We start from the raw sequence: 26650 nt of genomic DNA, 5'->3' as shown, positions 1-26650 counted from the left end.
TATAAATCCGTCCGTTTTAGAGATCTTAATTGATAATCATACATTAGGACATTGTTATTTATAAAGTAGCAGTGATTTAGATACATTATTATTATTTGTATGGATTCGTAAAAAAAGTTTAGTTCTACTTATAGATATCAGTTACTTAATACCCTTGTCGGAGAAAGAGTTATATATAAGCTGGGATCAAAAGGGATAAGACAATGGACGATAAAAGGGGAGGTAGGTATATGTAGTGCTAAAATTCCGTAAAGGTGTGAGTTTTAAGGCTTAAAAGCATCAGTAGAACGATATTATTCACTAAATATGTGTAGGTATTCCTTATTGAAAAGAACTATAGACAATTTTTTTTTAAGTTGACATTTTTATTTTTCTACTACTGTTTTTAAGCCTTAAAACTCACACCTTTACGGAATTTTAGCACAACCTACCTCCCCCTTAATGCACACTCCTTGTTAAAGACAAAATTACATCTTCTGTAGATGATGGAAAAGTTTTTTTTATTTCCTGTCACGTGGACATTTAAACCAGAGCTTAATATTTTAATAGTAGCCAATATGACAGGTGTCCCATTAAACTGAAACTTTCATTAACTTAGATTATTTCTATATTATTGTATATCTATTAAGTACATGTATTACTTTACTGTCCTATATTCTCCAATAAAAATTAGTTATCTTGTTATTGCTGCGCTTCTTATGGCCTTAATTGTCCCTGTTTTCCATCTACTATAAGAAATTCATGACTTTTGTCACAATTTTCTCCCAAAATTAAAGCACTTAAACAAATAAACATGTGCTTTCCCACAAAGTGCTTACCGAGCACTGCAACCCCCCGTCCTATTTTATTAAATAAATTGAAAAATAATTATAAATAATTATTCTTCTGTGCCCAACTCCTGCGAGGGCCCCCTATACCAGGGGGGGGGGGGTGGAGGGATTTAATGTTTAACTAGGCACTTTGAGAGAAAAATGGCCAAGAAACAATTTTAACAATTTTTCTCCGCCGGCTTAGGCCTTATTTTACGGGAAAGGGTTATGGTAACTTAGGGTGAGGGGGGGGGGAGGGGAGGGTCAAAGCAGAAGAGTTGTTTACTGAAAAGGGAAAGATTACTGAACACTACACAGCATATAGTTACATGAGCTAGTTGTGGGAATGTTGTAGCAAAATATTTATAACAGTTTATAAGCTAAAAATGCCTCGCTATAGACAAATTAAATTTTTAAAATTAAAATAAGGGGATTTTTTTTCGGGGAAGAAGTGTAGTACCTCCCCTTAAAATAGCCTAAAACTATTCCTGGACCACTGTTAGCCCAGTCGTTACGGAGACTTTAGTGGAGAGTCTAACAGACAGACATGGTGTTGATTTAGCTTATTGATTATTCTGTACTCGTTTGCTAGGCTTGGAAGGGGACGTTGGGCTGTAAATCACACTGGTACCCAAAGTTTTACAAATTGGGGTACTTTACACTTTTAATAAATCTTGAATGGGTTGTGTTACTTATACAAATCTTAAGTGTTCTAACTTTTTTACCAATGATTTAAAATTAAAGAAATTAAGAATAAGATCCAAGCTTTTGCTGTTTTTATTTTTTGCTTGGATGATCCTAATCTAAATTAACTAAAACGCTGTTACCAGGTTCAACTAATTGCCAAAAATAACAATTCAGTATCAATCTAAACTATACTGAAATTATATTGTGACATCAATGTATAAAATAACTTTAGGATTAGCTAAAATGCCTGTTCGAGTAAGAAAAAATCACTGATTCAGTTTCAACTTTAACATTAAAGTGTTACTAATGTATGTGTTGAAAAATTGACATTTTTAGTTATTTTTTTTTTATTAAAAGTGAAGTTAAAAACAAGGACAATTATATTTATAAGAAGCGTAGTCTTTATTAGTATTTTCAGGGAAGGAGAGGGGACATTGGACTGTAAATTAAACTAGTACCTATTACCCAAAGGTTTATGAACAAATTCTCTTAAAAGCTTGATTGGTTTGATAAAACTAGCTGTTTCTGGCTTTTCCATTAATAAATATAATCATTGGGTATGTACATCAATTTTTTTCAGTTTTCTTATCTCTTATTATTTAATTATCCCTCAGCCCACATCTGGTTATAGCTTATGATTTTAATTATAGAGTAGCTAAGTTTCTAAGTGAAAAATGTTCTAGAAATAAATAAAAACAGAAGTTTGTGATTTAATTAAGTGATTTATTTTGGTTATATAAAATGTGTGCTTTTTGGTCATTCTAAGGTAATTTGTTTGATTTTTTTTCATAAATTTTTAATATCAACTTTTTTGACACCAATTTTTGTATGATATACCTAATTATCCTATTCATCTGTTTTTTGGATCAATGATTCCTAGGACAATAAAGTACAATATTTTGGGCAAAGTCTAAAAATGTAGATATGCTCCTTTTTAAATCAATTTTTCACCTATTTCGCTTTTGTGGATGTTGTCATCATTGTTTTCCTATAAATAAAGGCCTCAGAATAGGTATAAGAAGTGATTTTTAGTCGTTTTCAAAACTAAAGCGAAGCTTTCATGAAAATTAGTCCTGTTTAAAGTTTTAAATTATGTTTTACCTACTTTTTATTTCAATGTTATTGACTTTTAAGGCTTAAAGTTATACAATCAAAGATAAGAAATTTGTTATTTTTCTTGACTTTTTATGTTCAGATTGTTATTACATTATATTTTTTTTTCAAACAGGGGCGTAACTCAGCCCCTAACATTAGGGAGGGAGGAAACATTTGGCCTTTTATTATACTAGTCCCCAAAGTTATATAATAACGTTTTTTTGTTCGTTGGCTTGGGGGACTTTAATTGAATTTTGACTAGATGTTTCATTAAATTCGGTGTCCAAACGGGTAATATCTACAGAGACTATACAAAATAAGAGATTGAGCGGATATTGGACTTTAATTTATACTGGTACTCAAAGTTTTATAAATATACTTTCTAATTTGTTGGCTCAAAGTTTTTTATTACATTTTGATAAGTTAGTGGTAAACTTTTCATCCAATAATTTTAATCTTTAGATTGGATAAGATTGTTTATTATAACTGGTGATTTATTTTCCATTGTCTTATCACTTAAGATCCCTGTAATTATTTCTGAGACCCCATCAAATTCTTTTAATATGCAAATTTTGAAAAATAGATTTTCTCCCATAGAAAGTATTTATATTCAGTATTATACTTCTAAAAGTATCGCGGATCTAAAGGGTTAAGACAAAAGCCGATGATAATATTCAAAATTACCCCTTCTGTAGATTACAATTAATGGTTGAAGCATTTGAACTCTCAACTTTATGAGTCAACCAATCAATAAATGTTCCCAATGTTGCTAAGCCAACGAATAAGCAAATATTATTGTAAAAACTTTAGGAATTGTACATTAAACAGCCAATGTGTCCCCTCTTTCCCTAAAAAGTTTACATGTGTAGAATAGCTGCGCTCCTGTGACGTACATCCTCATATCAGCTGTTCTAGGTCATTTGACCAAACGCAAACTTTCATTTGGGTAAAAAATAATATTCGTTAGAAAGCTAGAATATTTTTTTGATGCATATATCTCACAGAAATATAGGGAAAACTAAAGAGTAACTTTGTTTGTTATAATTTTGGGTCATACATCAATTTATCTTCTAGAAAGTATATTTTTTGGTATTTCTTTCTTTAGATCGATTTCTCTTGGGAGAATCCTCCTCTAAAATAGTTATAAACCTTCCTGGTATTATGAGAAGATAAATTGTAAAGGAGAACCACATCGGTTCAGCGGTTATCAAGATCCTCCGATAGTCTGACACACAGACAGACATCCTGTTACTTTTGTATAAAGGATTGACTCATCCTTTAAACCCTGAGAAATGTGTCCATGTGCTTTTACACATATTTTAATGGATATATGATAACTTGGATTTTACACCAGATTTTCATGTTCTCTAACAAAGTGAAACTCGCAGCGGGGTAAAAGAACGATACCCACCTCTCCGCTTTTACTGGATGAACGAACTGCTCAATAAATGAGTTCCATGTTAGCAACCTAAATTAAATAAAAATTTTCCGCAGTCATTATTTTTACTTTTATTCTTTATCCATTTCTATTTTATAAGAATTAAGTGCAAGGATCTTAAGGGATAAGACAACGGGTGAAATACATTCTCATTGATGATAAGCTAAATTATCCCCCTACTAGTTTTGAACCAACCAATCAAAATTTAATATTTGTACTCATAGTTTCTTAGTTTCCCTTTTAAAGCAAATTGAACAGACAGACACCTAGCATAAAGTTGAGAAGTATTTTAAACATTTTAATCTTTTAGCCAAATTGTCTAGTGCTTTAAATCAGGGATCTAAAGGGATAAGACCATGGCTGATCAATAAATATACATCCCCAATAATGATAACAAAGTTATCCCTTGTGTAGTTTACAATTTATGGTTGAGACGATTGGACATCCAACTTAACGAACTAACCAATAATATCATTAAAGTTTCCACAGTTGTCAACCCAACGAATAAGTCATTTTAAACCTTGGGGACTAGTGTAATAAACAACCTATTGTCCCCTCCCTCCCTGGCTTGAAATTCTTTGCTTTAGAAATTTCACGTATTTAGTCCGTGTTTTTTTAAAGTTGAGTAGCAACTTTATAATTTACTTTGTGTCTCTGTCAGTCCGCCCGTAACGCTATGATTTTCTTGGCTTTTTTTTCAGATACCCCTAACCAAAGACCATCCAGTATAGACGTCCAAGAGGGGGGGGGGGTATAGCCTAAAGGGGTGTTTACCCTCCCCAAATGAATTTAGCCGTAGGCACCCCCAAAATTTGGGATTTTCAATTTTACCCCCCCCCCAAATAAAAAAAATGCCTCTATGAAATAAAGATTACCCCCCCCCCAAAAAAAAAAAAGTTACTACTTAAATTATTCGTTCCTGTTTGCCCTGATCGGCAATTGAAACATTTTAAAATTGTTCTATTGATTTAAAACTTAAATTAATTGATTAATTGATTTAAAACTATAACGATGATGTTAAATTTTGATTTGCAGATCTATAATCTTCGATAGAATTAAAGTTTGAACGTCCATTTAAGATGATTTAAGCGAAGAATTTCTATATGCCATGCAAATCATGAAATTTAAGGCTTTAAATCAATTTTATAATAACGGTGTTTTTATGATTAGGTTAAAAGCATTGGGGATTTTTGTTGAATTTTTTTTATTAATTCTTTAAGTTGGGCGTCTGAAATTTTCAACCACTAATTGTAATCTACAAAGGGGTAATTTTGTGTATCATCATTGGGGAAGTACATCAGTCTATCGACCATTGTCTTATCCCTTTAGATGCATGGCTACATTTTTAAAGAATCCAAACTTTCTCCCTATTATTGCATTCGTTAAACCCATCTCTTCCTTTATAAAGATACACTACGAGTTTTTATTATCTAACTTACTCTGTCCGTCCGTCCGTCCGTCCGTCAGTCTGTAACGCTACGTTAGTTTTTGTACTTACTCGGCTGTTTTGTCAGATAGACGTCAGGTTTAATTTTGACAATTCTCTTGCCCAATCAGCATCTATTCTATATAAGTTTATGTACGTACGTCCGTCCGTGTGTCCGTCCGTCCATTTGTAAATATGATATTTTGGTCTACCTATGTAGTAAGGGACAAGACAATGAACGTCAAAAAAAGCAACTAACAATTTTAATCTACAGAATGGGCAATTTTGTTGATTATCAATTGGGATGTGCATCAATTTATTGGTCACTTTCTTATCCCTTCAGATATCTGAGAGGGTATATTTTAAAATCTTCGTAGGGTTCCTTTAATTGTAGAAGCAAGAGAGAATTGTCGTAAGTAATTAACCCCTTTCCAACTTTCTTTAGGGGTCCTACAAAAAAATTTAAGAGAGGAAGACACCATCGATGTTTGATTTGAAACAAGGGAAGGCAGGGACATTGGACTGTAAATCACACTGGTACCCAAAGTTTTATAACCACGTTAGTTTTTTTAGGCCTAATTCTTTCTGGGGGCCCTAACCCTGCGGGGTTAAACAGAACCTAATAAAAAAGCAAAATGAAATACTACACCACCCCCGATATTTTTAATTAAGGAGGTGGAATATGTGTTCGACAAGGAACTTTACGGGAAACCACCAATGGTAATTAACTTTATTTCATTTTATCAGGCAAAATCTTATTTTTTTGTATCACCTTTTCCTATTTCCCATTTTCTTCCTGCTCTCACTTTCAAATGCATCTTTACAGATAGTAACATGATGTGTGTGTGTGTGTGTGTGTGTGCGCGGTTTAAGATTTTCTAAACAGTTAGGCTGTCAGATTTAAGCTTTGCAGGGTTATAACCTATTGGTCCAGTAATGTCAGGGGGGAAGCTTTACGGGGTTATATTCTTTTAGTCCAGTAATGTCAGGAGGAGGGGACATTGAATTGTAAATTGCATTGCTTTTACAACCACGTTAACTTATTTGTTTGCTTAAAACTTTGGGTACTTTAATTTAATCTTTATTTGTTTTTTGTTAAGCTCTTTTCGTTAATTTAAAGAAAGCGAAGCAAATCTATAATCATTACCAGAAAGTCCGAACGTCCATTTCAAACATTTTTTATATTTTTGACATCAAATTGTTGCATGTTAAAATTTTCTGATTCATCTGATTTTTAGAATACTATTTCCTATTACAACAAGATAAAATGTACATACGGACATTCTGGTAACAATTATAGAGTTGCTACAGTTTCAAATCATACCTAACTACTACAGGAATTACCATGCAAAGTTTGGAATCGAGTTGACAATTCTAACCTGTTTAAGTTAACGAAAAGACCTTCACTTTTGAAAATATGGTTATAGATTTTTGACTGCATAATATAGGTACAACCTTTAGTATCGTTCATTTTAAATTAAGAATAAAATACATTGTAGTCTCGTTCGCTAATATTTTTTATGCTTGTTATTAAGTGTAGTTCCTTAAATTTAGGACAATGGGAGGGGGGGGGGGGGGGGGCGGTAAAAGCCAGAGGTTACGGGAAAAAACTGCACGAATGGTGACGGGTTAAATCCCCCCCCCCAGCCCTTTCGTCATTCGGATTGTCAAATCAATGGAATCAGGAATAAGACAACTGAGAATAGTTATGTCTAGCATCGTATTATAAACGGCTTTCCGCGGATATAGAATGTACAATTATAAGATTAAAACTAGTTTTTTTAGCCCCGAGGTGCCGGAGGCACCGGCTAAAAAAACTGGTTTTAATCTTATGATTGCACATTTCTATATTCGTAGAAAACTGGATATAATACGATGCTAGACATAGTTTTTTCGTATTTATGAGAACCGGTTCCTATCCACCGGATTCGAATGAATACGAGAAAAAAAATTATCTATCACTCATAAAATTTCTGTATTTCTGTAAACCGCTCCTACAATCACCATGGATAAGACAATGGACAATAAATTATTGTACGTACCCAATTATTATAAACAGCATTACCCCCTACTGTAGATCAAGATTTAATAAAAATACCCAAAGTTTTTGTGTTATTGTATATATGCAATAACATGGTTATTAAACTTTGGGTACCAGTTAAATTTACTGTCAAATGTCCCCTCCCTCCCTGACAAACCAGGTCGGCAAGGGTTACATTGGAATTTTTAATACACTAGTCCCCAAAGTTTTATAATAAGTTTTCTTTTCTTGAATTTGATTGGTTGGTTCATGAAGCTGAGTGTTCAAAAGTTTCAACCACTATTTGTAATCTACAGAAAGGTTAATTTTGTGTATCATCTTTGGGGATGTAGATTAAAACTTCGGCCCTTGTCTTATCCCTATAGATTCCTGCATATTTTAGGCATTGCGTCGAAACGCTCATTTCTCCTATAACCATCGGATCGTAAACCCACTGTAAATGGGTTATATGTGTGAGTGCGCGAAATGCCCCCCTTGCCCAAACCCGGAGGGTACAATCCCCCCCCCCCCCTACATAATTTGTGTTTATATTTTACTGCAAAAATTGTATAAATTTTAGCAATAATGTTATTTATTACATTAGCAGCTTCTACAAGATTAGCTATCGTCTATGCTCCAAGCATTTAGGATACATTTGAAGGGGAGAAATAGCCTAAAACAATCCCGGGACCTATGTGAAGTTTCTCTAAAAAGAGTAGCTCATATAGTTTAGTAGTTGACTGAAATTATGAGCCTCAGACAAAAACTATTAAAATATTTAAAATATTAATTTTCTTAAAGATATAACTATAAATCTTTGGACACTAGTATACTATTCTTTAGTGACTTGCTGACTTTAGCTGCATTTAATTCACTGTGCTTTTTATATCAATTCTTTTGTTAACAATTTTGTATGAATTCCACCCCCGCCCCTTATTTATCTCAAGCCCTTATATCTTGAAAATATATGCTCATTCTCAAAGCAAACCTTACTCCGCAAACATATTAAAAAAACATACAAAAATGCACTTTTTTAACTCCCATGAATAATGACAAAGTAAAATTAATCCACTGCAAACGAGATTAATGACATTTGCCCTTTTGGTTTAATTCCTTCAGTGAATTTACTTCAAATTGACTAGAGAAAAATGTAAAATAAACGAAATTAAATAGTGTAAGAAAAGTTATAAAAAAAAACTATTTAAGTTTATAGACAGCAAATTAGATATCTTGCTATCCTAAGATTTGTGATATATAGTGAATACCTAAAAAAATAAACATAAAAAAGTGAATAATTAATATCTAATCATCTATCTAGGCGTCTATCTATCCATGATAGATATATAATTATCCATCTAGGTGTCTATCTATCCATGATAGATATATAATTATCCATCTAGGTATCTATCTATCTGTGCATAATGCATTATTGTATGTTCAGACAGGACTACCTAATCCAGCACGGAGGCTACGGGAATGAAGATTTTGTGGTGGAGACTCCCGTCCTTACTGAGAATGTAAGCCTCACCCCGGAACAAACAGAGGTACGTGATCACTGGCTGAAAAGTTGTTAGCAAAATAGTTTTTCCAGCATGGCTTTGAAAACGACAAATATCCGCTGGATTATAATCGGTTCTCTGCCATACTGAAAAATCATGTATAGCATCGTATTCCAGACAGTTTTCCACGAATATCAAAATAAAATTAATACCAGTTCTGTTATTTCGGTACTTCGGCCCCTCAGGACTAACATAACTGGTTTTAATCTTTAAAAAATTCTTCTTAATATCCGCGGAAACCTGTCTATAATACGATGTGATAACTATTCTTCAGTTTAAATATCTTATTCAATGTATCTGTCTGTCTATCAATTTAGATAATAATTTATCTATCTATCTATCTTATTACCTAAAATATATGTAAACAATGTAATTGTTAAAGCCGTTTTCGAGATCTATATATCTGTATGCCTGTTGAGTGTTGATCTATCTATCTATATGAAATAATTTTCCAGGGAGGAAGGGAACATTGGCTTGAAAAAAATACTAGTACCAAAAGTAATATGTACTCATTTTCGTATGCGTTGACCTAAAATTTTTGAATACTTTAGTCGAATTGTAATTGGTTGGTTGCAAACTAATCGTGTCCTAACTTTTCAATCAAAAATTTTAATCTACAGATGGGGTAATTATATGATATATATAGTATTTTAAAAACTTTCCACCCATTAAGATTGATTTACAAAAGGGGAAATCATCATTTGGGATGATTTAAATTTATCATCCATTGTCTTATCCCTCAATAAATATCGCTGTATTTTCCCATGATTCAATTCCAATTTTGTCTGATTAGTAATAACAGTAGATGTTGAATATACGTGGATATTATGACAGGGGAAATATTGTCGTCGATAGAGGTTGCAAATATTAAACTCGTTTATTGGTCAGTTTGTTCATCCAGTAGGAGGGAAGAAGATGGGGTAAAGGGGTTTTATGTAAGGTATCGTCATATTAGACCGCTGCAAGTTTCACTTTATGAGAGACCAAGAAAATCTGGTGTAAGATCCAAGTAATAATATATCCACTGTAATAACAAATGACAAATTAAACTTAGTTTAGCGGAAAATTGGCGTAGTGTCCTAGTTACTTGATTTGGTCTCCTTCTTATTAAAATACCCCACTTCTCCCTTTTTTTTAAAAGCATCTACTCTTCAAGATTGGTTTTCCAAAAATCTTCAGGAAAATTACACGATAAATTCCTATTCATCCCCAATGATGATAATCCAAACTTTTACTTCTGCAGATTAATATTATTAGTTGAAAAGTTTGAACCAACCAATCAATAAGTTCAAGGTCTAAAGCCAACGAGAGAATATGTTTCTTAAAATTTTGGGTATGATTTAAAGTTCAATGTTTCATTATTCCATGTATACTGGTTCCCAAAGTTTTATAAAAAAAAAACATTTTCTAATACGTTCAAACAAACATTGGGGACTTATATTAAATATGATTGAGTCGTACTAGCCAGCAGTGTCCAAACTTTTTTATGCACCAATAATTTTAATCTATAAAATGTGTTTTTAAAAATAAAAATAATAAAAGGGGTCTAAAACGACTTAACGTGATTTGTTAAAGTTTTTAACATTATAATTTACATACAGAGTTTTTAATCAAATCATAATATCTATAATTATTACAATTTGATATTGTTTAATTGTTTGTACTTTTTATAATAATTAACATTGTAGATAACTGCATATATTTTTTTCATTTTTATAGGACTTATTTTAATTTACTTATTTGTCTATTTATCTATTTATTCCTATCTATCTATTTATTATTTCTAATAACCTACCTCCTGAACAAATAACCTATATAATTTCCAATCTATCTATCTAATCCATCTAATTTTTTATCTATCTGTCGGTTTGGCAGGAAGTCGGCAAAAAATAGTCTTTAACCATCTCAGTAGCTTTGTTTATTTCATCTATTTATATTTATTCCATTTCAGGCGACTTTAGACTATTTTGTGACAAGTGGAAGCCGGTTATCCCAGATGACAAAAACCTACCATGATGTTGAAGCAGTCACAGCTCTACTCCAGGTATCTAGATGTCGATATCTTCTTGGTATCTATCAGTTTTACTATCTATCTATTCTATACAAATGTTAAAACAGTCACAGTCATATTATAAAATAAACACAGTTACACTTTTACTCCAGGTATCTAGATGTCTCTATATTCTTGATATCTATCTATTCTATACAAATGTTAAAACAGTCACAGTCATATTATAAAATAAACACAGTTACACTTTTACTCCAGGTATCTAGATGTCTCTATATTCTTGATATCTATCTATCCTATAAAAATGTTAAAACAGTCACAGCTTTGCTCTAGGTATCTAGATGTCTCTAGCTTCTGCTATCTATATTATTTGCTATCTACATATCGTACATTAATGTTAGTATGTTCACAGCTCTACTAAAGGTATCTAGATGTCTTATCGTCTTGCTATCTATAATATATACTAAGTTTTTTATTTGTCTTTATTCTTATTAATTTGAATCAAATTCAAATTTTCTCAGTAGAATTATACCTAGTATGATAGATAATCTTTAAAAATGTATTAGAAATAGTTAAAATATGTCTTATTAAATGTTAATTAAAACACAATTTCTATTTTCGAATGCTAATTTTTTTCTCCCTTTTCAATCTATCTCTTCTTCAATCTTCTCTATCTCATTCTTTTTCTCTATCTCTTTCTCCCTATTTTTCTCTCTCTCCCTATCTCCCTCTCTCTTCCTCCCCCCTTCTCTCTCTCTCTCTCATGCCAGGGAGGTAAGGGGCATTGGGCTGTTCATTATACTAATCTCCCCAAAAATATTAGTAGAGCCTTTTCATGTTTGTTGACTTAAAAACCTTGGGGACTTAAATTTGATTTTAGTTACACTTTTACTCCAGGTATCTAGATGTCTCTATATTCTTGATATCTATCTATTCTATACAAATGTTAAAACAGTCACAGTCATATTATAAAATAAACACAGTTACACTTTTACTCCAGGTATCTAGATGTCTCTATATTCTTGATATCTATCTATCCTATAAAAATGTTAAAACAGTCACAGCTCTGCTCTAGGTATCTAGATGTCTCTAGCTTCTGCTATCTATATTATTTGCTATCTACATATCGTACATTAATGTTAGTATGTTCACAGCTCTACTAAAGGTATCTAGATGTCTTATCGTCTTGCTATCTATAATATATACTAAGTTTTTTATTTGTCTTTATTCTTATTAATTTGAATCAAATTCAAATTTTCTCAGTAGAATTATACCTAGTATGATAGATAATCTTTAAAAATGTATTAGAAATAGTTAAAATATGTCTTATTAAATGTTAATTAAAACACAATTTCTATTTTCGAATGCTAATTTTTTTCTCCCTTTTCAATCTATCTCTTCTTCAATCTTCTCTATCTCATTCTTTTTCTCTATCTCTTTCTCCCTATTTTTCTCTCTCTCCCTATCTCCCTCTCTCTTCCTCCCCCCTTCTCTCTCTCTCTCTCATGCCAGGGAGGTAAGGGGCATTGGGCTGTTCATTATACTAATCTCCCCAAAAATATTAGTAGAGCCTTTTCATGTTTGTTGACTTAAAAACCTTGGGGACTTAAATTTGATTTTGATCGGTTGGTTCGTCTAAACGTTTCAACCACTAATTGTAATTCAGAGAAGGAGTAATTTTGTGTATCATCATTATCAGCAATTGTCTTATCCCTTTAGATCCCTGCTCTCATACCCTACAAAAAAACCTTGTAAAAATTTAATATATTTTAATTAAATCAAACTACTACCTATGTTTTACTAATGTAAATAGGTGTGGGGCATTTTTAAAAGAGGTTCTTCAAAATTACTAAATACTTAGTTATAAGAAGTGTGTGTGTGCTTTTTTTTTATAAGAGAAGCATTCTATTGTTATATGTAGGTTTTAGGCTATTTTACAAGAAGGTTTTTGATAAAAATAGTTGTCCCTTCTCACAAACAAAATGATTTACTTTATTTGCTTTTTTGTAGTACGCTTTTTGTTTATTTTGATATAGATATCAAAAAGACCTCCTATATCGAATAAATATTAATTTATTTAAATAGGTAGATGTTTTTCTTTGTTTTATGTTTGCCCTAGCTTATTGGGATGAAGGCCCTAGAGTTTGGGGGGGAGGGGTTTCCTTTGACATGTATGTACTTTTATTGTTTTAGGGATGGGTAATTTTTTCCTATGACTGTTTTTTATTTAGGGGTAAAGGGGAAATTTTTATAAAAAATAGTTTTGACTGGCAAACATTCAGAAATAAGTAGGTATATTCGACTTTTAAAAATATTAGAATTTGTATATCTTATTCGAACTATCTATATAATAATGGATTTGTGAATTTAGGTTGCTAATATAGTCCTCAGATATTTGTTAATACGTTCTTCTATGGTCAAGTGGGAGAGGATGGGGTAAAGTCATAAGGGGAAACGCTGTGGTCGTTATATTAGCCAGCTGTGAGAAACATTTTATCAGGGTATGAGAGAATACCTTACAATATCCACGTATTCTATATCCATTTATATAATACCTATTATTAACCCTAATTTGTAAAATGTGTGTTTATGGGCGTATCTCAAAAATTGCGAACATACATTTGTCATCAAATTGTGTATTAGGGCTTCGCCCTCTTCTTTTTAATAGCTTCCTTATTCGTTGGATCAAAAACCTTTTGTTACTTGTAATGGTTGTAATCAATTTGACCATTGTCTTTAAAAACCCAGGTTTCTTTTAATGTTTTTTTAAAAATACTTTTGGGTACATGATAGTTAAAAGATTAATTGTGAACAATCAAAACTCATGTTTTCATTACTTACAACTGAACGTGTTTTCACATAGAACTTTCAGGGATTTTATGGGATAAGACAATGGACGATAAATTGATTTACATCCCCAATGGTGACTAACAAAATTACCCTACTTTGTATAGTTGTTTATATTTAAACGCTACAAACAGCAAAAATACATGGTTTTTTAGCAAACAATTAAAATAACCGGTTTATAAAACTTTGGGTACTAGTGCAATTTACAGTCCAATGTCCCCTCCCTCCTTGCACATACATACTTACACATTTGGGTGTCTTATTATTTTCATGAATACGTGGGATAGTCCATTTGATGATAAATTCTCCCATCCTTAATAAAAGTACAAAATTAACACTGCAAATTACTGTCCAAAAGATGAAACTAATGTCAGCTGAATAATTTTCATTTATAGGAAAGGTATCATACAGACGGACATTATACCTTTCCTATAAATGAAAATTATTCAGCTGACATTAGTTTCATCTTTTGGACAGTAATTTGCAGTGTTAATTTTGTACTTTTATTAAGGATGGGAGAATTTATCATCAAATGGACTATCCCACGTATTCATGAAAATAATAAGACACCCAAATGTGTAAGTATGTATGTGCAAGGAGGGAGGGGACATTGGACTGTAAATTGCACTAGTACCCAAAGTTTTATAAACCGGTTATTTTAATTGTTTGCTAAAAAACCATGTATTTTTGCTGTTTGTAGCGTTTAAATATAAACAACTATACAAAGTAGGGTAATTTTGTTAGTCACCATTGGGGATGTAAATCAATTTATCGTCCATTGTCTTATCCCATAAAATCCCTGAAAGTTCTATGTGAAAATTAGGGTTAATAATAGGTATTATATAAATGGATATAGAATACGTGGATATTGTAAGGTATTCTCTCATACCCTGATAAAATGTTTCTCACAGCTGGCTAATATAACGACCACAGCGTTTCCCCTTATGACTTTACCCCATCCTCTCCCACTTGACCATAGAAGAACGTATTAACAAATATCTGAGGACTATATTAGCAACCTAAATTCACAAATCCATTATTATATAGATAGTTCGAATAAGATATACAAATTCTAATATTTTTAAAAGTCGAATATACCTACTTATTTCTGAATGTTTGCCAGTCAAAACTATTTTTTATAAAAATTTCCCCTTTACCCCTAAATAAAAAACAGTCATAGGAAAAAATTACCCATCCCTAAAACAATAAAAGTACATACATGTCAAAGGAAACCCCTCCCCCCCAAACTCTAGGGCCTTCATCCCAATAAGCTAGGGCAAACATAAAACAAAGAAAAACATCTACCTATTTAAATAAATTAATATTTATTCGATATAGGAGGTCTTTTTGATATCTATATCAAAATAAACAAAAAGCGTACTACAAAAAAGCAAATAAAGTAAATCATTTTGTTTGTGAGAAGGGACAACTATTTTTATCAAAAACCTTCTTGTAAAATAGCCTAAAACCTACATATAACAATAGAATGCTTCTCTTATAAAAAAAAAGCACACACACACTTCTTATAACTAAGTATTTAGTAATTTTGAAGAACCTCTTTTAAAAATGCCCCACACCTATTTACATTAGTAAAACATAGGTAGTAGTTTGATTTAATTAAAATATATTAAATTTTTACAAGGTTTTTTTGTAGGGTATGAGAGCAGGGATCTAAAGGGATAAGACAATTGCTGATAATGATGATACACAAAATTACTCCTTCTCTGAATTACAATTAGTGGTTGAAACGTTTAGACGAACCAACCGATCACATAAAACATTGGAGACTTGTGTGATAAACAGCATAAAGTCCCCTCACTCTCTGCTGATGTAATCATCATTGTATTTCCTGGAGAAGGAGAAATACCTGGAGTTGGCGGCCAAGAATGGGCAGGAGCTTCTTTTTATCTCTATTTGTCTATCTATTTATATGTCTATCTGTTTTTCGTGTCTGTCTGTCTGTCTATCTATCTATCTGTCTATATAATAAATATTTATCTATCTATCTATCCAGGAGAAGGAGAAAGACCTGGAGCTGGCGGCCAAGATTGGGCAGGAACTCCTGGAGAGAAACAAACACCTGGATCACAAGGTGACCAGACTGGAGGCGGAGATTGCGGTCAGCCAGGAGCTCATCACTCAGCTGAAACATGAATTGCAGGTAGCTAGACATCTATCTATCTTTCTATTTATCTATCTGTCTATCTAAATATCTGTCTGTCTATCTATCTATGGTTACATGGATTTAGTAGCTTATTGCTTTGATTGTTTTTGCATTAATTATCATATTACCTACTAAGCCTAAAACTTGCTAATAATAATGTTCCTCTCTTAAAGGAAGCAAGGGTTCTAGATTAGTTTAACCGCCATTGTCCCCTCCCTCCGCGACAATATGTCACATCAAGCAACGCATTCCTGTGGGTTATCTCAAGAATTTCGACAATCAACTCGACGACAGGCGGCTTGTCCCATAAACAGCGTAGAAACAACAAGTTGACTAGGGAAGAAGGGATTATTGGACTGTAAATTACACTGGTACCCAAAGTTCTGTAATCATGTCATCTCGTTGGCTTCAAAATTTTAAGTGTATTCTCATTGATAAATATAAAGGGATATCTTGTTTATCTTAATCGGTGGATATATTAGGTATATCATTAATTGTTCCATAAAATATATCAGAAAACAAATAAAAAGGCCAAAGCAAATGATTGCTCTAAATGAAATAAATTATTAGATGTTTTTCCTTATAAAAAAGGAAACATGCCAATTATAGTTCTATTTAAACTTTATAAGTTATTTTTGAGTGAGTCGCATTTTTTAAAGATTGCAGTTTTCGAGACTTGCCTTAGAACATCTGAAAGAGACAATTTGCAATTAAATAACCATATGTCTTAACTGCACTTCAAATTTTGCTATAATTCACAATTTTACTTAATTTTTAAAGAATCTACCTACCAATTTCATAAGAGGGTGGATTTTCTCAAGGATCTAAAGGGATAAGACAATGGCCGAAAAAGGAAAAGGTAGGTTGCGGGTAAAATCCGTAAAGGTTGTGTGTTTCAAGTTAAAAACAGTAGCAGAACGATAAAATTTATGTTAACTTTTAAAAAAAATTTGGGATCTACTGCAGTTCACGGTAAAATATTGCTGGTAACGAATATTGCCAAAAATTTATGAATTTTAAAGGCTGCTAGCTGCCAAAAGGCTAAACGTAGATATCATACCCGGCCACCATTTTAAGCGGTATAAGAAGGCCTACAAATAATCTGGAATAGCCAAGATCCAATGATGCACAGGGAAAGCTTCACTGAAGAAAACACGCGTAAAATAGGCCCTTTTCGCGCATTTCTCTGCATTGCGAGATAAATATGCATTATTGATTTATGGCTATTCCAGATTATTTGTAGGCCTTCTTATGTCGCTTAAAACAGTGGGCGGGCATGATCTGTACGTTCAGCCATTTGGCAGCTAGCAGCCTTTAAAATTCATAGATTTTTGACACTATTCGTCACCAGCAATATTTTACCGTGAACTGCAGTAGATCCAAAATTTGTTTTCTTTTCAATAAGAAATACACATATTTAGTGAATATTATCGTGTTACTACTATTTTTAAGCATTAAAATAACCAATAAGAAATCGTTATTGTAAAAATTTTGGGAAGAGTGAAATAAACAGCCCAATGTCCCTTCCCTCCCTGGAATTTTCTAACCTGTGTTGGGATGGGAGGGATGGACAATGGACTGCAAATTATGTTGATACCTTAAGTTTCATCAAAACGTTCTCTTTGTTTTCTTTAATGATAGTTACTTTACAACATTGTTTAAACTTTTCTAAAAACAACTGTAATTTACAGAAAGGGTAATTTTGTATATTGTAATTGAGTTTTACAACAAGTTAACATCCATTAACGTTCTTGCAAAGGTAGAAAAACACCCCAACATGTTTATTATTAATTTATCCTAAATTGTCCAATCCCTTCTCCCTGGAAACAGTTAGGTACTTTATATCCTGACTAAATCTATTTAAACTCTACTGAATCTTTTTTCGTGATAAAATATTCAGTTTTAGTTTATAGCGGTTATAGGTTAAGGAAAGATATTTTTCTCATTGGTAGATACAAAAAAAATTATGCAGAATTTGGTTTTTCGTCAGGGGAGGGTTTGGGTTCGAATCTCGGCCCAACCCGCGTAATATCTAACTACGTAAAACTTTAGTAGTAAGTAGGGGGGATGCTTTGGCCCAAAACACCCGCAACTCGTTACCATTCTCAATTAGAACTTCCAGATTTAAATTAAAGCAATGAAAGGGTCGCTTGTTTGCCTTGTGACCTTTCTTTAATCGAGCGTCCCTAGATGTAGTGGCAGCGTTTCAATTTGGGCCAACAAAAAGAAGCTGAACTCCCTCTCCCAAAACTCTAAAATCTAAAATTGTCCGGTTATTACTTGTACATTATGACGGACGTACAGACAGACTCAAGTTGTTAAAGTTGCTTCGCTACCCAGAATTATACGCTACCTGGTGTTAAGGAAGTTTACAGTTTAAACAAGCATGACAACATCTATAAGTAGCGAAGCTTAAACATATAAAAAATGCTAAATAACATTTAAGCAATATAATTATATAACAGACCAAATGATAAGTAAATGCGATCTTCGAACAAATATCTTTTACAGCAGTCGAGAAATTGAGAGCCCAAAAAGGATTGGAAACAGTGAATCATCAATGGGAATCTTCACAAAAAAATTCTATCTCACAAAATCCTATGTCTTCAATACGAAAATGGTCGGAGTTATAGTTATCTTAAAAAGCAAGCAGCCTTAAAAGTGTACTTAGGCGATAGACTGACAGACGAATATTTGAAATTATATAGTAGCTTTGCTGTTAAAACGGTAATTGTAGGTTAAATAAACCATAGTTTAAGACTGACAGACTAATATTTGAAATTATATGATAGCTTCGCTACTAAAAAGGTGATTGTAGGTTAAATAAACAATAGTTTACTTATAATTCAACATCCGATTAGCGTTATTTATATATAGATTGATCGGTATTACTTTATAGTATGATATCGGCTACGCCCCTAGAGGCTTGGTTTTGTGGTAAAAGGGGAGTCTACACTTTAAATTTTAGTTTTTAAAGAAAGGGATTATAAATTCTTGGGAGATGATTTATCTTGGAAGGGTAGGAAAATACCCTACTCCAAAATGGTATAAAGAAGCTTCACTGTGAAGGAGAACCATATAGGTCAAGCGGTTAGCGAGATCATTTGCTACACACAGACAGACTTACTTTTATATTGTGTACTTTTTGAGAGAAAAAAAAACATGACCCAAATTCTGATTTTAAATTAATTCGTATTTCCTGAATCCCGCATTTCGCCATATCAAAATAGCTCTTGGATTAGTTTTTTTTCTATATCAAATTCTTTTGATGGTTTAATGCAATTTTTCTGACGAAAGCCCCTCTGCCTTTCTAATATGTTAAATATGAAACCAATTTAAATTGACGTTTTGCCGTTTACGAGATCTTACTAGAAATCATAACTAACCCATGTCTTACTGCTTCAATATGTATTCAGGATTTTCAAAGAAAATCGTGAAATTTCTCAACGGTGCTTTATTGTTAAAGAAATTAAATTTATATGTACTATACATATTTGCAATAAAATATAGCCAAGTGCACTAAAAACAAGGATGATAACGTCCAAAAGGAAATGGATTGACCCCTACCCAGAGGGAGAGGGGACAAGCTGTTGATTACACTAGTCCCAAAAATATTATATTAATGTTTTCTTATTTGTTACTTAACAACTTTGGGGAATTTTAGTCAATTTGATTGGTTTATTAAGTTTAGTGTTAAAACGTTTCAACCACTAATTGTAATCTACAGAAGGGATAATTTTGTGTATAATCCTTAGGGATGTACACCAATTAATTTGCCATTGTCTTACCCCTTTATATCCCTGCCCCAGCCGCACAATAGGGCAATGTCCCCTATAAAAAATTACCCTCCAATTAATTTTTTTTTACGAATTACGATAGTTGTGTAACGAATTGTGGAGAAGTTTTTATCCTAGGTTTAATTTTGCCAGAGAGTAATATGGGGGGGGGGGGGGAGTGGTTAATGCAACCTTCTCGTAATCAATGCGCAAATGATACTTAGAATCCAAATTTCAGGATGAAATTGGGAATGAGTAATTCTTAATAGGTCTATTTTCCCTAAATCGAATAAAAAGTTGGAAAAGAAACGGCTGGCGGCTCAGCCAAAAATTATACTCTTGGCATTTTGTGGCTTCTACCAGCCGTTTTTAGTCAGTTCTAGTTAAGCAGCTGGTAATTTTGCCCAAACCAAAGCCAAAAAAACGGCTAAACGGCTGAGCCGGCAGCCGATAGACTTTACTTTTTCAATTTTTTATTCGATTTAGGGAAAATAGGCCTATCAAGGATTACTCATGCCAAGTTTCATTTGCCATTCGCTCATTGATTACGAGATGGTGGCATTAAAAAAAACTTAAAAATATTTCTATTACTTTATGAACGATTCTATATAGGAGGTGGACTTCCCATTACCCCTTGGGGCGAACTCCTATAGGCTAGGGGCGAATCCGTTAGTAAGATAAGAAGTCTTTAGATTCCCGAAAATTATTTTGGTTTTGAATTTTTTGGGTGTTTTTGTTTTAGTGGTTTGAATTCTAATCTATTTTTTCACACATCCAATGACACATTAGGAAAAATATTTATGAAAGGACACATTTATTATTATATAAAAGTAACAGGATGTCTATGTGTGTGTCTGTTTTAAAGGATCTTGCTAACCGCTGAGCCGATATGATTCTTCACAATGTACTTCTCAGAAAGGGTTATTACTATTTAGGGAGAGGTTACTACCACCCTCTCAAGAGAAATCGACCATTATATTTATTTCTCGCATCGTACTATAAACAGCTTTCCGCGGAAATAGAATGTACAATTATATGATTAAAATGATTATGATTATGTTATGATAGTACATTTTTATATTCGTAGAAAGCTGGATATAATACGATGCTAGACATAGTTTTTTCGTATGGATGAGAACCGGTTCCTATCCACCGGATTCGGATGAATACGAGAAAAACATTTACTTTTTAATCTGATATTATCGTCCTATGATGTCAAGTTGTAAGGTTTTTTTCTGTGAATTAAGATTTTGATAACTACAGATCCTATTAAGTTCTCCCTTTAAGGGAAGCTTCACATTGGTCCTGGGATGGTTTTAGGCGCATTTAAACTTTTTAAACTATAACATGTATAATCACAAAATGTTGATATTACTACAATCCAAAAGTCTTAGCCATTTAAGAGATCTTAATATAACACGTTATTTGTTTTGTTCTAGATAATGGTAGGAAGGGAGGGGACATTGGGCTATTTTTTATCCTAGTCATAAAAGTTTTTAATAACGTTTTCTTATTCGTTGGCGTAACAACTTTGGGGACTTTAGTTAAATTTTGATTGGTTGTTTTATTAAGCTGAATGTCCAAACGTTTCAACAACAAATCTATAGAAGGATTAATTATTTATTATCATTGGGGTTGTACATTAATTTTAGGCCATTGACTTATCCCTTGGATAATACTTTGAAATTCTCCTTTTCTCCCTTGACTTTTCTTTATAAGTCAAAGTCGTGAAAATAGTTCAAATAGGTTTTAGCAATCCATCTCATTTTTAAGCATATAACTATCTATATAAAAATATATCCATCTATCTATCTAGAATTCTGTCTATTGATCTGTCTAGATTTCTGTCTATCTATCTATCTAGAATTCTGTCTATCTATGTATCTAGAATTCTGTCTATCTATCTATCTAGAATTCTGCCTATCTATCTATCTAGAATTCTGTCTATCTATCTATCTAGAATTCTGCCTATCTATCTATCTAGAATTCTGCCTATCTATCTATCTAGAATTCTGTCTATCTATCTATCTAGAATTCTGCCTATCTATCTATCTAGAATTCTGTCTATCTAACAAAATATTTATCCATCTATCTATCTTCCAATATAGTTATCTTTATCTTCCAATCTATTTATCCATCTATCTACTAATTTATTTATCCATTCTATATATCTACCAATGTCTATCTTCAAATCTATTTATCTACCCATTTCTATCTACTAATCTACCTTTTTATCAATTTATTTATCCTTCTATCTATCTACTAATCTTTATCTATCCATCTATCTTTATACCAATCTATTTATCCATCTATCTATCTACAAATCTATTTATCCATTTACATTTATTCATTTATCTATCTACCAATCTATTTATCAATCTACCATCTACCCCATTACAAGATGTAAAGCATATATATCTACCGTGTAAATAGTTACAATAGATTTATGCATATTTTTCGTAGCGCAGCTACTCTGTAGGTAGGATATGGTTATAAGTCCGTCTTTCAAGCTTCCTTAAAACTACTTCATCTTCCTTATTTTCTACGTTAGGCTGCGCCCATAGCATATAATTGCTCTTTTTTCTAACCTATATCAATGAATCTTCCTTGAAATGAAGAATTCATTTGTTACATTATTTATCGAAATCTTAAGCTACATAAAGATTATTGTTTTATATAATAGAATTTTAAATAATTAATTGTTTAAAAATGTATAACATGTAGTTTAATACTAAATATTTATTAGCTTTTTTGGTTCCAAATTTTTCTTCATTTTTTACTGTATAACCCTTTGCTGGCCTTTGTTGTTATCTTGTTATTGCTCTACGCTACTTATTAATCTAATTATCCTTGTATTCTATTTGAATAGGGCTCTGCTATGCTCAAAAGTTTTTAAAATAGAAAAAAATATAAATAGAATGACGATAAAGCAGAGAGAGAGGCAACATTGGGACTTTCATTGAATATAGATTGGTTATTTCATTAAATAAACTGTCCAAAGTTTTAACCACTAATTGAAATCTGCAGAAGGGGTAATTTTGTGGATCATCATTGGAAATGTACATCAATTTATCAGCCATTGTCTTATCTCTTTAGATCCCTACGAACAGTTTCAATAAATTAATGTTCCGCCATTTTATTTATGTAAAATTATGCGTTTAGTAGCTTTCAATTATTCTGTGAAGAATAAATATAGCACCAATATTATATTGAACCCCAAGTAGCACAGTGAATGAACAATCCGATCATATTATTGGATTATTATATAAAAGTAACAAAATGTCTGTATATCTGTTTGTACCGAAGGATCTCGCTAACCCCTAGACTGATATGGTTTTCTTTTACAGCGAAGCTTCTTATAGGTCCTTGGAAGGTTTATTACTATTTAGCGTGAGGGTACGACCAACCGCACAAGAGAAATCGCGCCAAGCAGAATAATAACTTCCACTTAAAAGTTGGAAGGGGTTTGTCTTCTCCCACCCACCCAATTAGGCCTCTAGGGGCGTAACCGCTAGTGTTTAAATAATGAGCTAGGTGGGTATAAGCGTTTAATATAGTCTAGTTAGCTCTGTTGTAAATATACAAAGGGGTACCTATCAGGTAGAAACAGGGATCTTAAAGGATAAGACAATGGACGATAAATTAATGTAACCAAAATGATGATAAACAAATTACCCCATCCTTAGATTTAAAGTATGGACACTACTAGTTTAGAGCGAACTTATTACAATTTATTAAATGATTTTAAGGCAAATAAAACTTTGGGTACCAGTGTAATTTACAGAACAATACACCTACCTCTTGGGAGAGAAAGGTGACATTGGACTGTAAATTACATTGAATCTTGATTGTATATGCAGAATTATAAACCAAATATTAAGGGATTCATTTTTTGTCTTATCCCTTAAGATCTCTGAGTACTCAAAGTATATGAGGCATTCAAACTTTTTTGGTGAACTATCACAACCGCGCTACAGTTTCTTATCTGCAAATATCAAATTATCTCGCTAATTAACTAATGAACCGAGATTATCTCCACCCTCCCAAGTAAAATCACAACTTTAACGATTTTATTTATGCTTTTTCCCCTTAAATATAAACTTTTTAGTGAATTTTTATTGGTTTTATTCCTTAGAAAAATCTACCAAAGACTGAAGTATTTTAAAAATCTATTGATACTTCTAAAATTCAGTGATGCACTAGTCAAAAAAAGTGAGTTTAAAAACATTGTATGAACACACACAAAAACTTTTAGTATGTCAGTGAAGCCGTCATGCACTCATGGTGCATATGTCATGATCTATTTTTGGCATTATATTTTTGTACAGTTTCATCAATGATTTATTCAATTTATGACTATGCACTTATGGGTAGGGTGGGGGTAAGTCGAACTTACACCTTCATTTGAGTTTTTAAAAGAAAAAAAAATTTGGGTGGATATTTTTTAGGGGCAATTTTCCCCAAACGAAGCTTCATTGTAAAGGAGAACCATATCGTTACAGCGGTTAGTGAGTTCTGAAGCTACAGACAGACTAATATCCTGTTAAAAGTGAACAATCAAATGTACAAAATTTTACTAGTAAATCTTGAGCATCGTAAAAAAAAAGATTGAAAAAACTTGTGATGAATTCTCTATGAATTGAATTCTAAGTTCTCTTCTTGTAAATATTATAACACTTTGAATATTAACAAGGATGAAAACATCCATAACTAGCTTAATAATCATGGTTGGACAAACGGCTATTATGAGTTAAATGTTCATTAATCTATCTATTAAAATATCTTTAGTTCAATCTATATCTTAATTATCAAGGGGGGGGGGGGGGGAAGTTTGTACACTTATAGAAAATGAAATTCAGTATCAAATTTTGGGAGGGACGTGTGGGCTTGTGTTTATAGTTATCGACCTAATTCTTTTTGTAAAAGCTCTTATATGACTGGATGTACACGGAAAACTTTTAAAATTGAATTTCAGGACTTTCCTTCTAGGGGATAGTGGAGCAAAAGACCCCCCAAAACACTAAAAATATGAGTTCTGAGCTTATTTTTAGAGATATCAACCTGAATTTTTTTAATGAAAACTTTTTAAAAATAACTGAACTTAGTAACCATTACACATTTCATTTTGGGACTTTCCTTCTAGAGGCTTGTGGAGCAAGAGACCCCCCAAAACTAAGAATAGGAGTTCTGAGCTTATTTTTGAAGATATCAACCTGATTTTTTTTAAAGAAAACTTTATTAAAATAACTGAACTAAGTAACCATTACACATTTCATTTTGGGACTTTCCTTCTACGGTCTTGTGGAGCAAGAGACCCCCCAAAACTAAGAACAGGAATTCTGAGCTTATTTTTGAAGATAACAACCTGATTTTTTTTAAAGAAATCTTTTTTAAAACAACTGAACTAAGTAACCATTACACATTTCATTTTGGGACTTTCCTTCTAGGGGCTTGTGGAGCAAGAGACCCCTCAAAACTAAAAATACGAGTTCTGAGCTTGTTTTTTAAGATATCAACCTGATTTTTTTTAAAGAAAACTTTTTAAAAATAACTGAACTAAGTAATCATTACACATTTAATTTTGGGACTTTCCTTCTAGGGGCTTGTGGAGCAAAAGACCCTCAAAACTAAGAAGCTTATTTTTAAAGATATCAACCTAATTTTTTATAGAAAACTTTATTAAAATAACTGATCTAAGTGACCATAACACATTTCATTTTGGAACTTACCTTTTAGGGGCTTGTGGAGCAAAAGACCCCCCAAAACACTAAAGATATGAGTTCTGAGCTTATTTTTAAAGATATTAACCTGATTTTTTTCAAAGAAAACTTTTTAACATAATTGAACTTAGTAACCATTACACATTTTATTTTTGGGCTTTACTTTTAGGGGCTTGTGGAGCAAAAGACCCCCAAAACTAAAAATATTATTTCTGAGCTTATTTATTAAGATATCAACTAGATTCTTTAAAGAAAACTTTATTAAAATAACTGATATAAGTAACCATTACATATTTAATTTTGGGACTTTCCTTCTAGCGGCTTGTGGAGCAAAAGACCCCCAAAAACTAAAAAAAGAAGTTTTGAGCTTATTTTTAAAATATCAGCCTGATTTTTTTAAGAAAACTTTTTTGACATAACCAAACTAAGTAACCATTACACATTTCATTTTGTAACTTTCCTTCTAGGGGCTTGTAGACAAATAACCCCCAAAACTAAAAATATTATTTCTGAGCTTTTTTTTAAAGATATCAACCTGATTTAAAAAAAAAACTTTTTAAGATAACTGAACTAAGTAACCATTACACATTATTGATATCTTTAAAAATAAGCTCAGAACTCATATTTTCAGCGTTTTGGAGGTCTTTTGCCCAACCAGCCCCCAGAAGGAAAGACCCAAAATGAAACCTGATTTTTTTTAAAGAAAACTTTTTTAACATAACTGTACTAAGTAACCATTACACATTTCATTTTGGGACTTTCCTTCTAGCGGCTTGTGGAGCAAAAGACCTCCCTAAACACTTAAAATATTTTTAAGAGCTTATTTTTAAAGATATAAACCTGATTTTTAAAAAAATCTGTTGTGGCTACGTAGTTTAGTTATGTGAAAAAAGTTTTCCTCATAAAATCAGGTTGATAGATATCTTTTAAAATAAGGTCAGAACTAATATTTTTAGTGTTTAGGGGGTCTTTTGCCCCACTAGCCCCTAGAAAGAAAGTCCCAAAAATAAATCTGTAAAGGTTACTTAGTTCATTTATTTTTAAAAAGTTCTTTGAAAAAATCAGGTTGATATCTTTAAAAATAAGCTCAAAACTCCTTTT

The 26650-nt window shown here is 32.2% G+C and overlaps 1 protein-coding gene across 1 annotated transcript in view; it reads left to right on the top strand.

Annotated features, from left to right (window-relative positions):
* milt (trafficking kinesin-binding protein milt) overlaps positions 1 to 26650 on the top strand; it is a 104907-nt gene that overhangs the window by 11250 nt on the left and 67007 nt on the right. The window contains exons 3-5 of the mRNA XM_080173244.1: positions 8917 to 9019; positions 10986 to 11078; positions 15904 to 16050. Of these exons, the coding sequence (XP_080029370.1) occupies positions 11031 to 11078; positions 15904 to 16050 (195 nt within the window). The 5' untranslated portion in view covers positions 8917 to 9019; positions 10986 to 11030. The remainder of the gene's footprint in view (positions 1 to 8916; positions 9020 to 10985; positions 11079 to 15903; positions 16051 to 26650) is intronic.

The sequence above is a fragment of the Acartia tonsa genome, chromosome 10 (assembly GCF_053477335.1).
Source record: "Acartia tonsa isolate MP-2025a chromosome 10, ASM5347733v1, whole genome shotgun sequence".
Lineage (NCBI taxonomy): Eukaryota > Metazoa > Arthropoda > Copepoda > Calanoida > Acartiidae > Acartia > Acartia tonsa.
The sequence above is the reverse complement of the archived record's forward strand: the minus strand, read 5'-3'. Positions and strand labels throughout refer to the sequence as shown.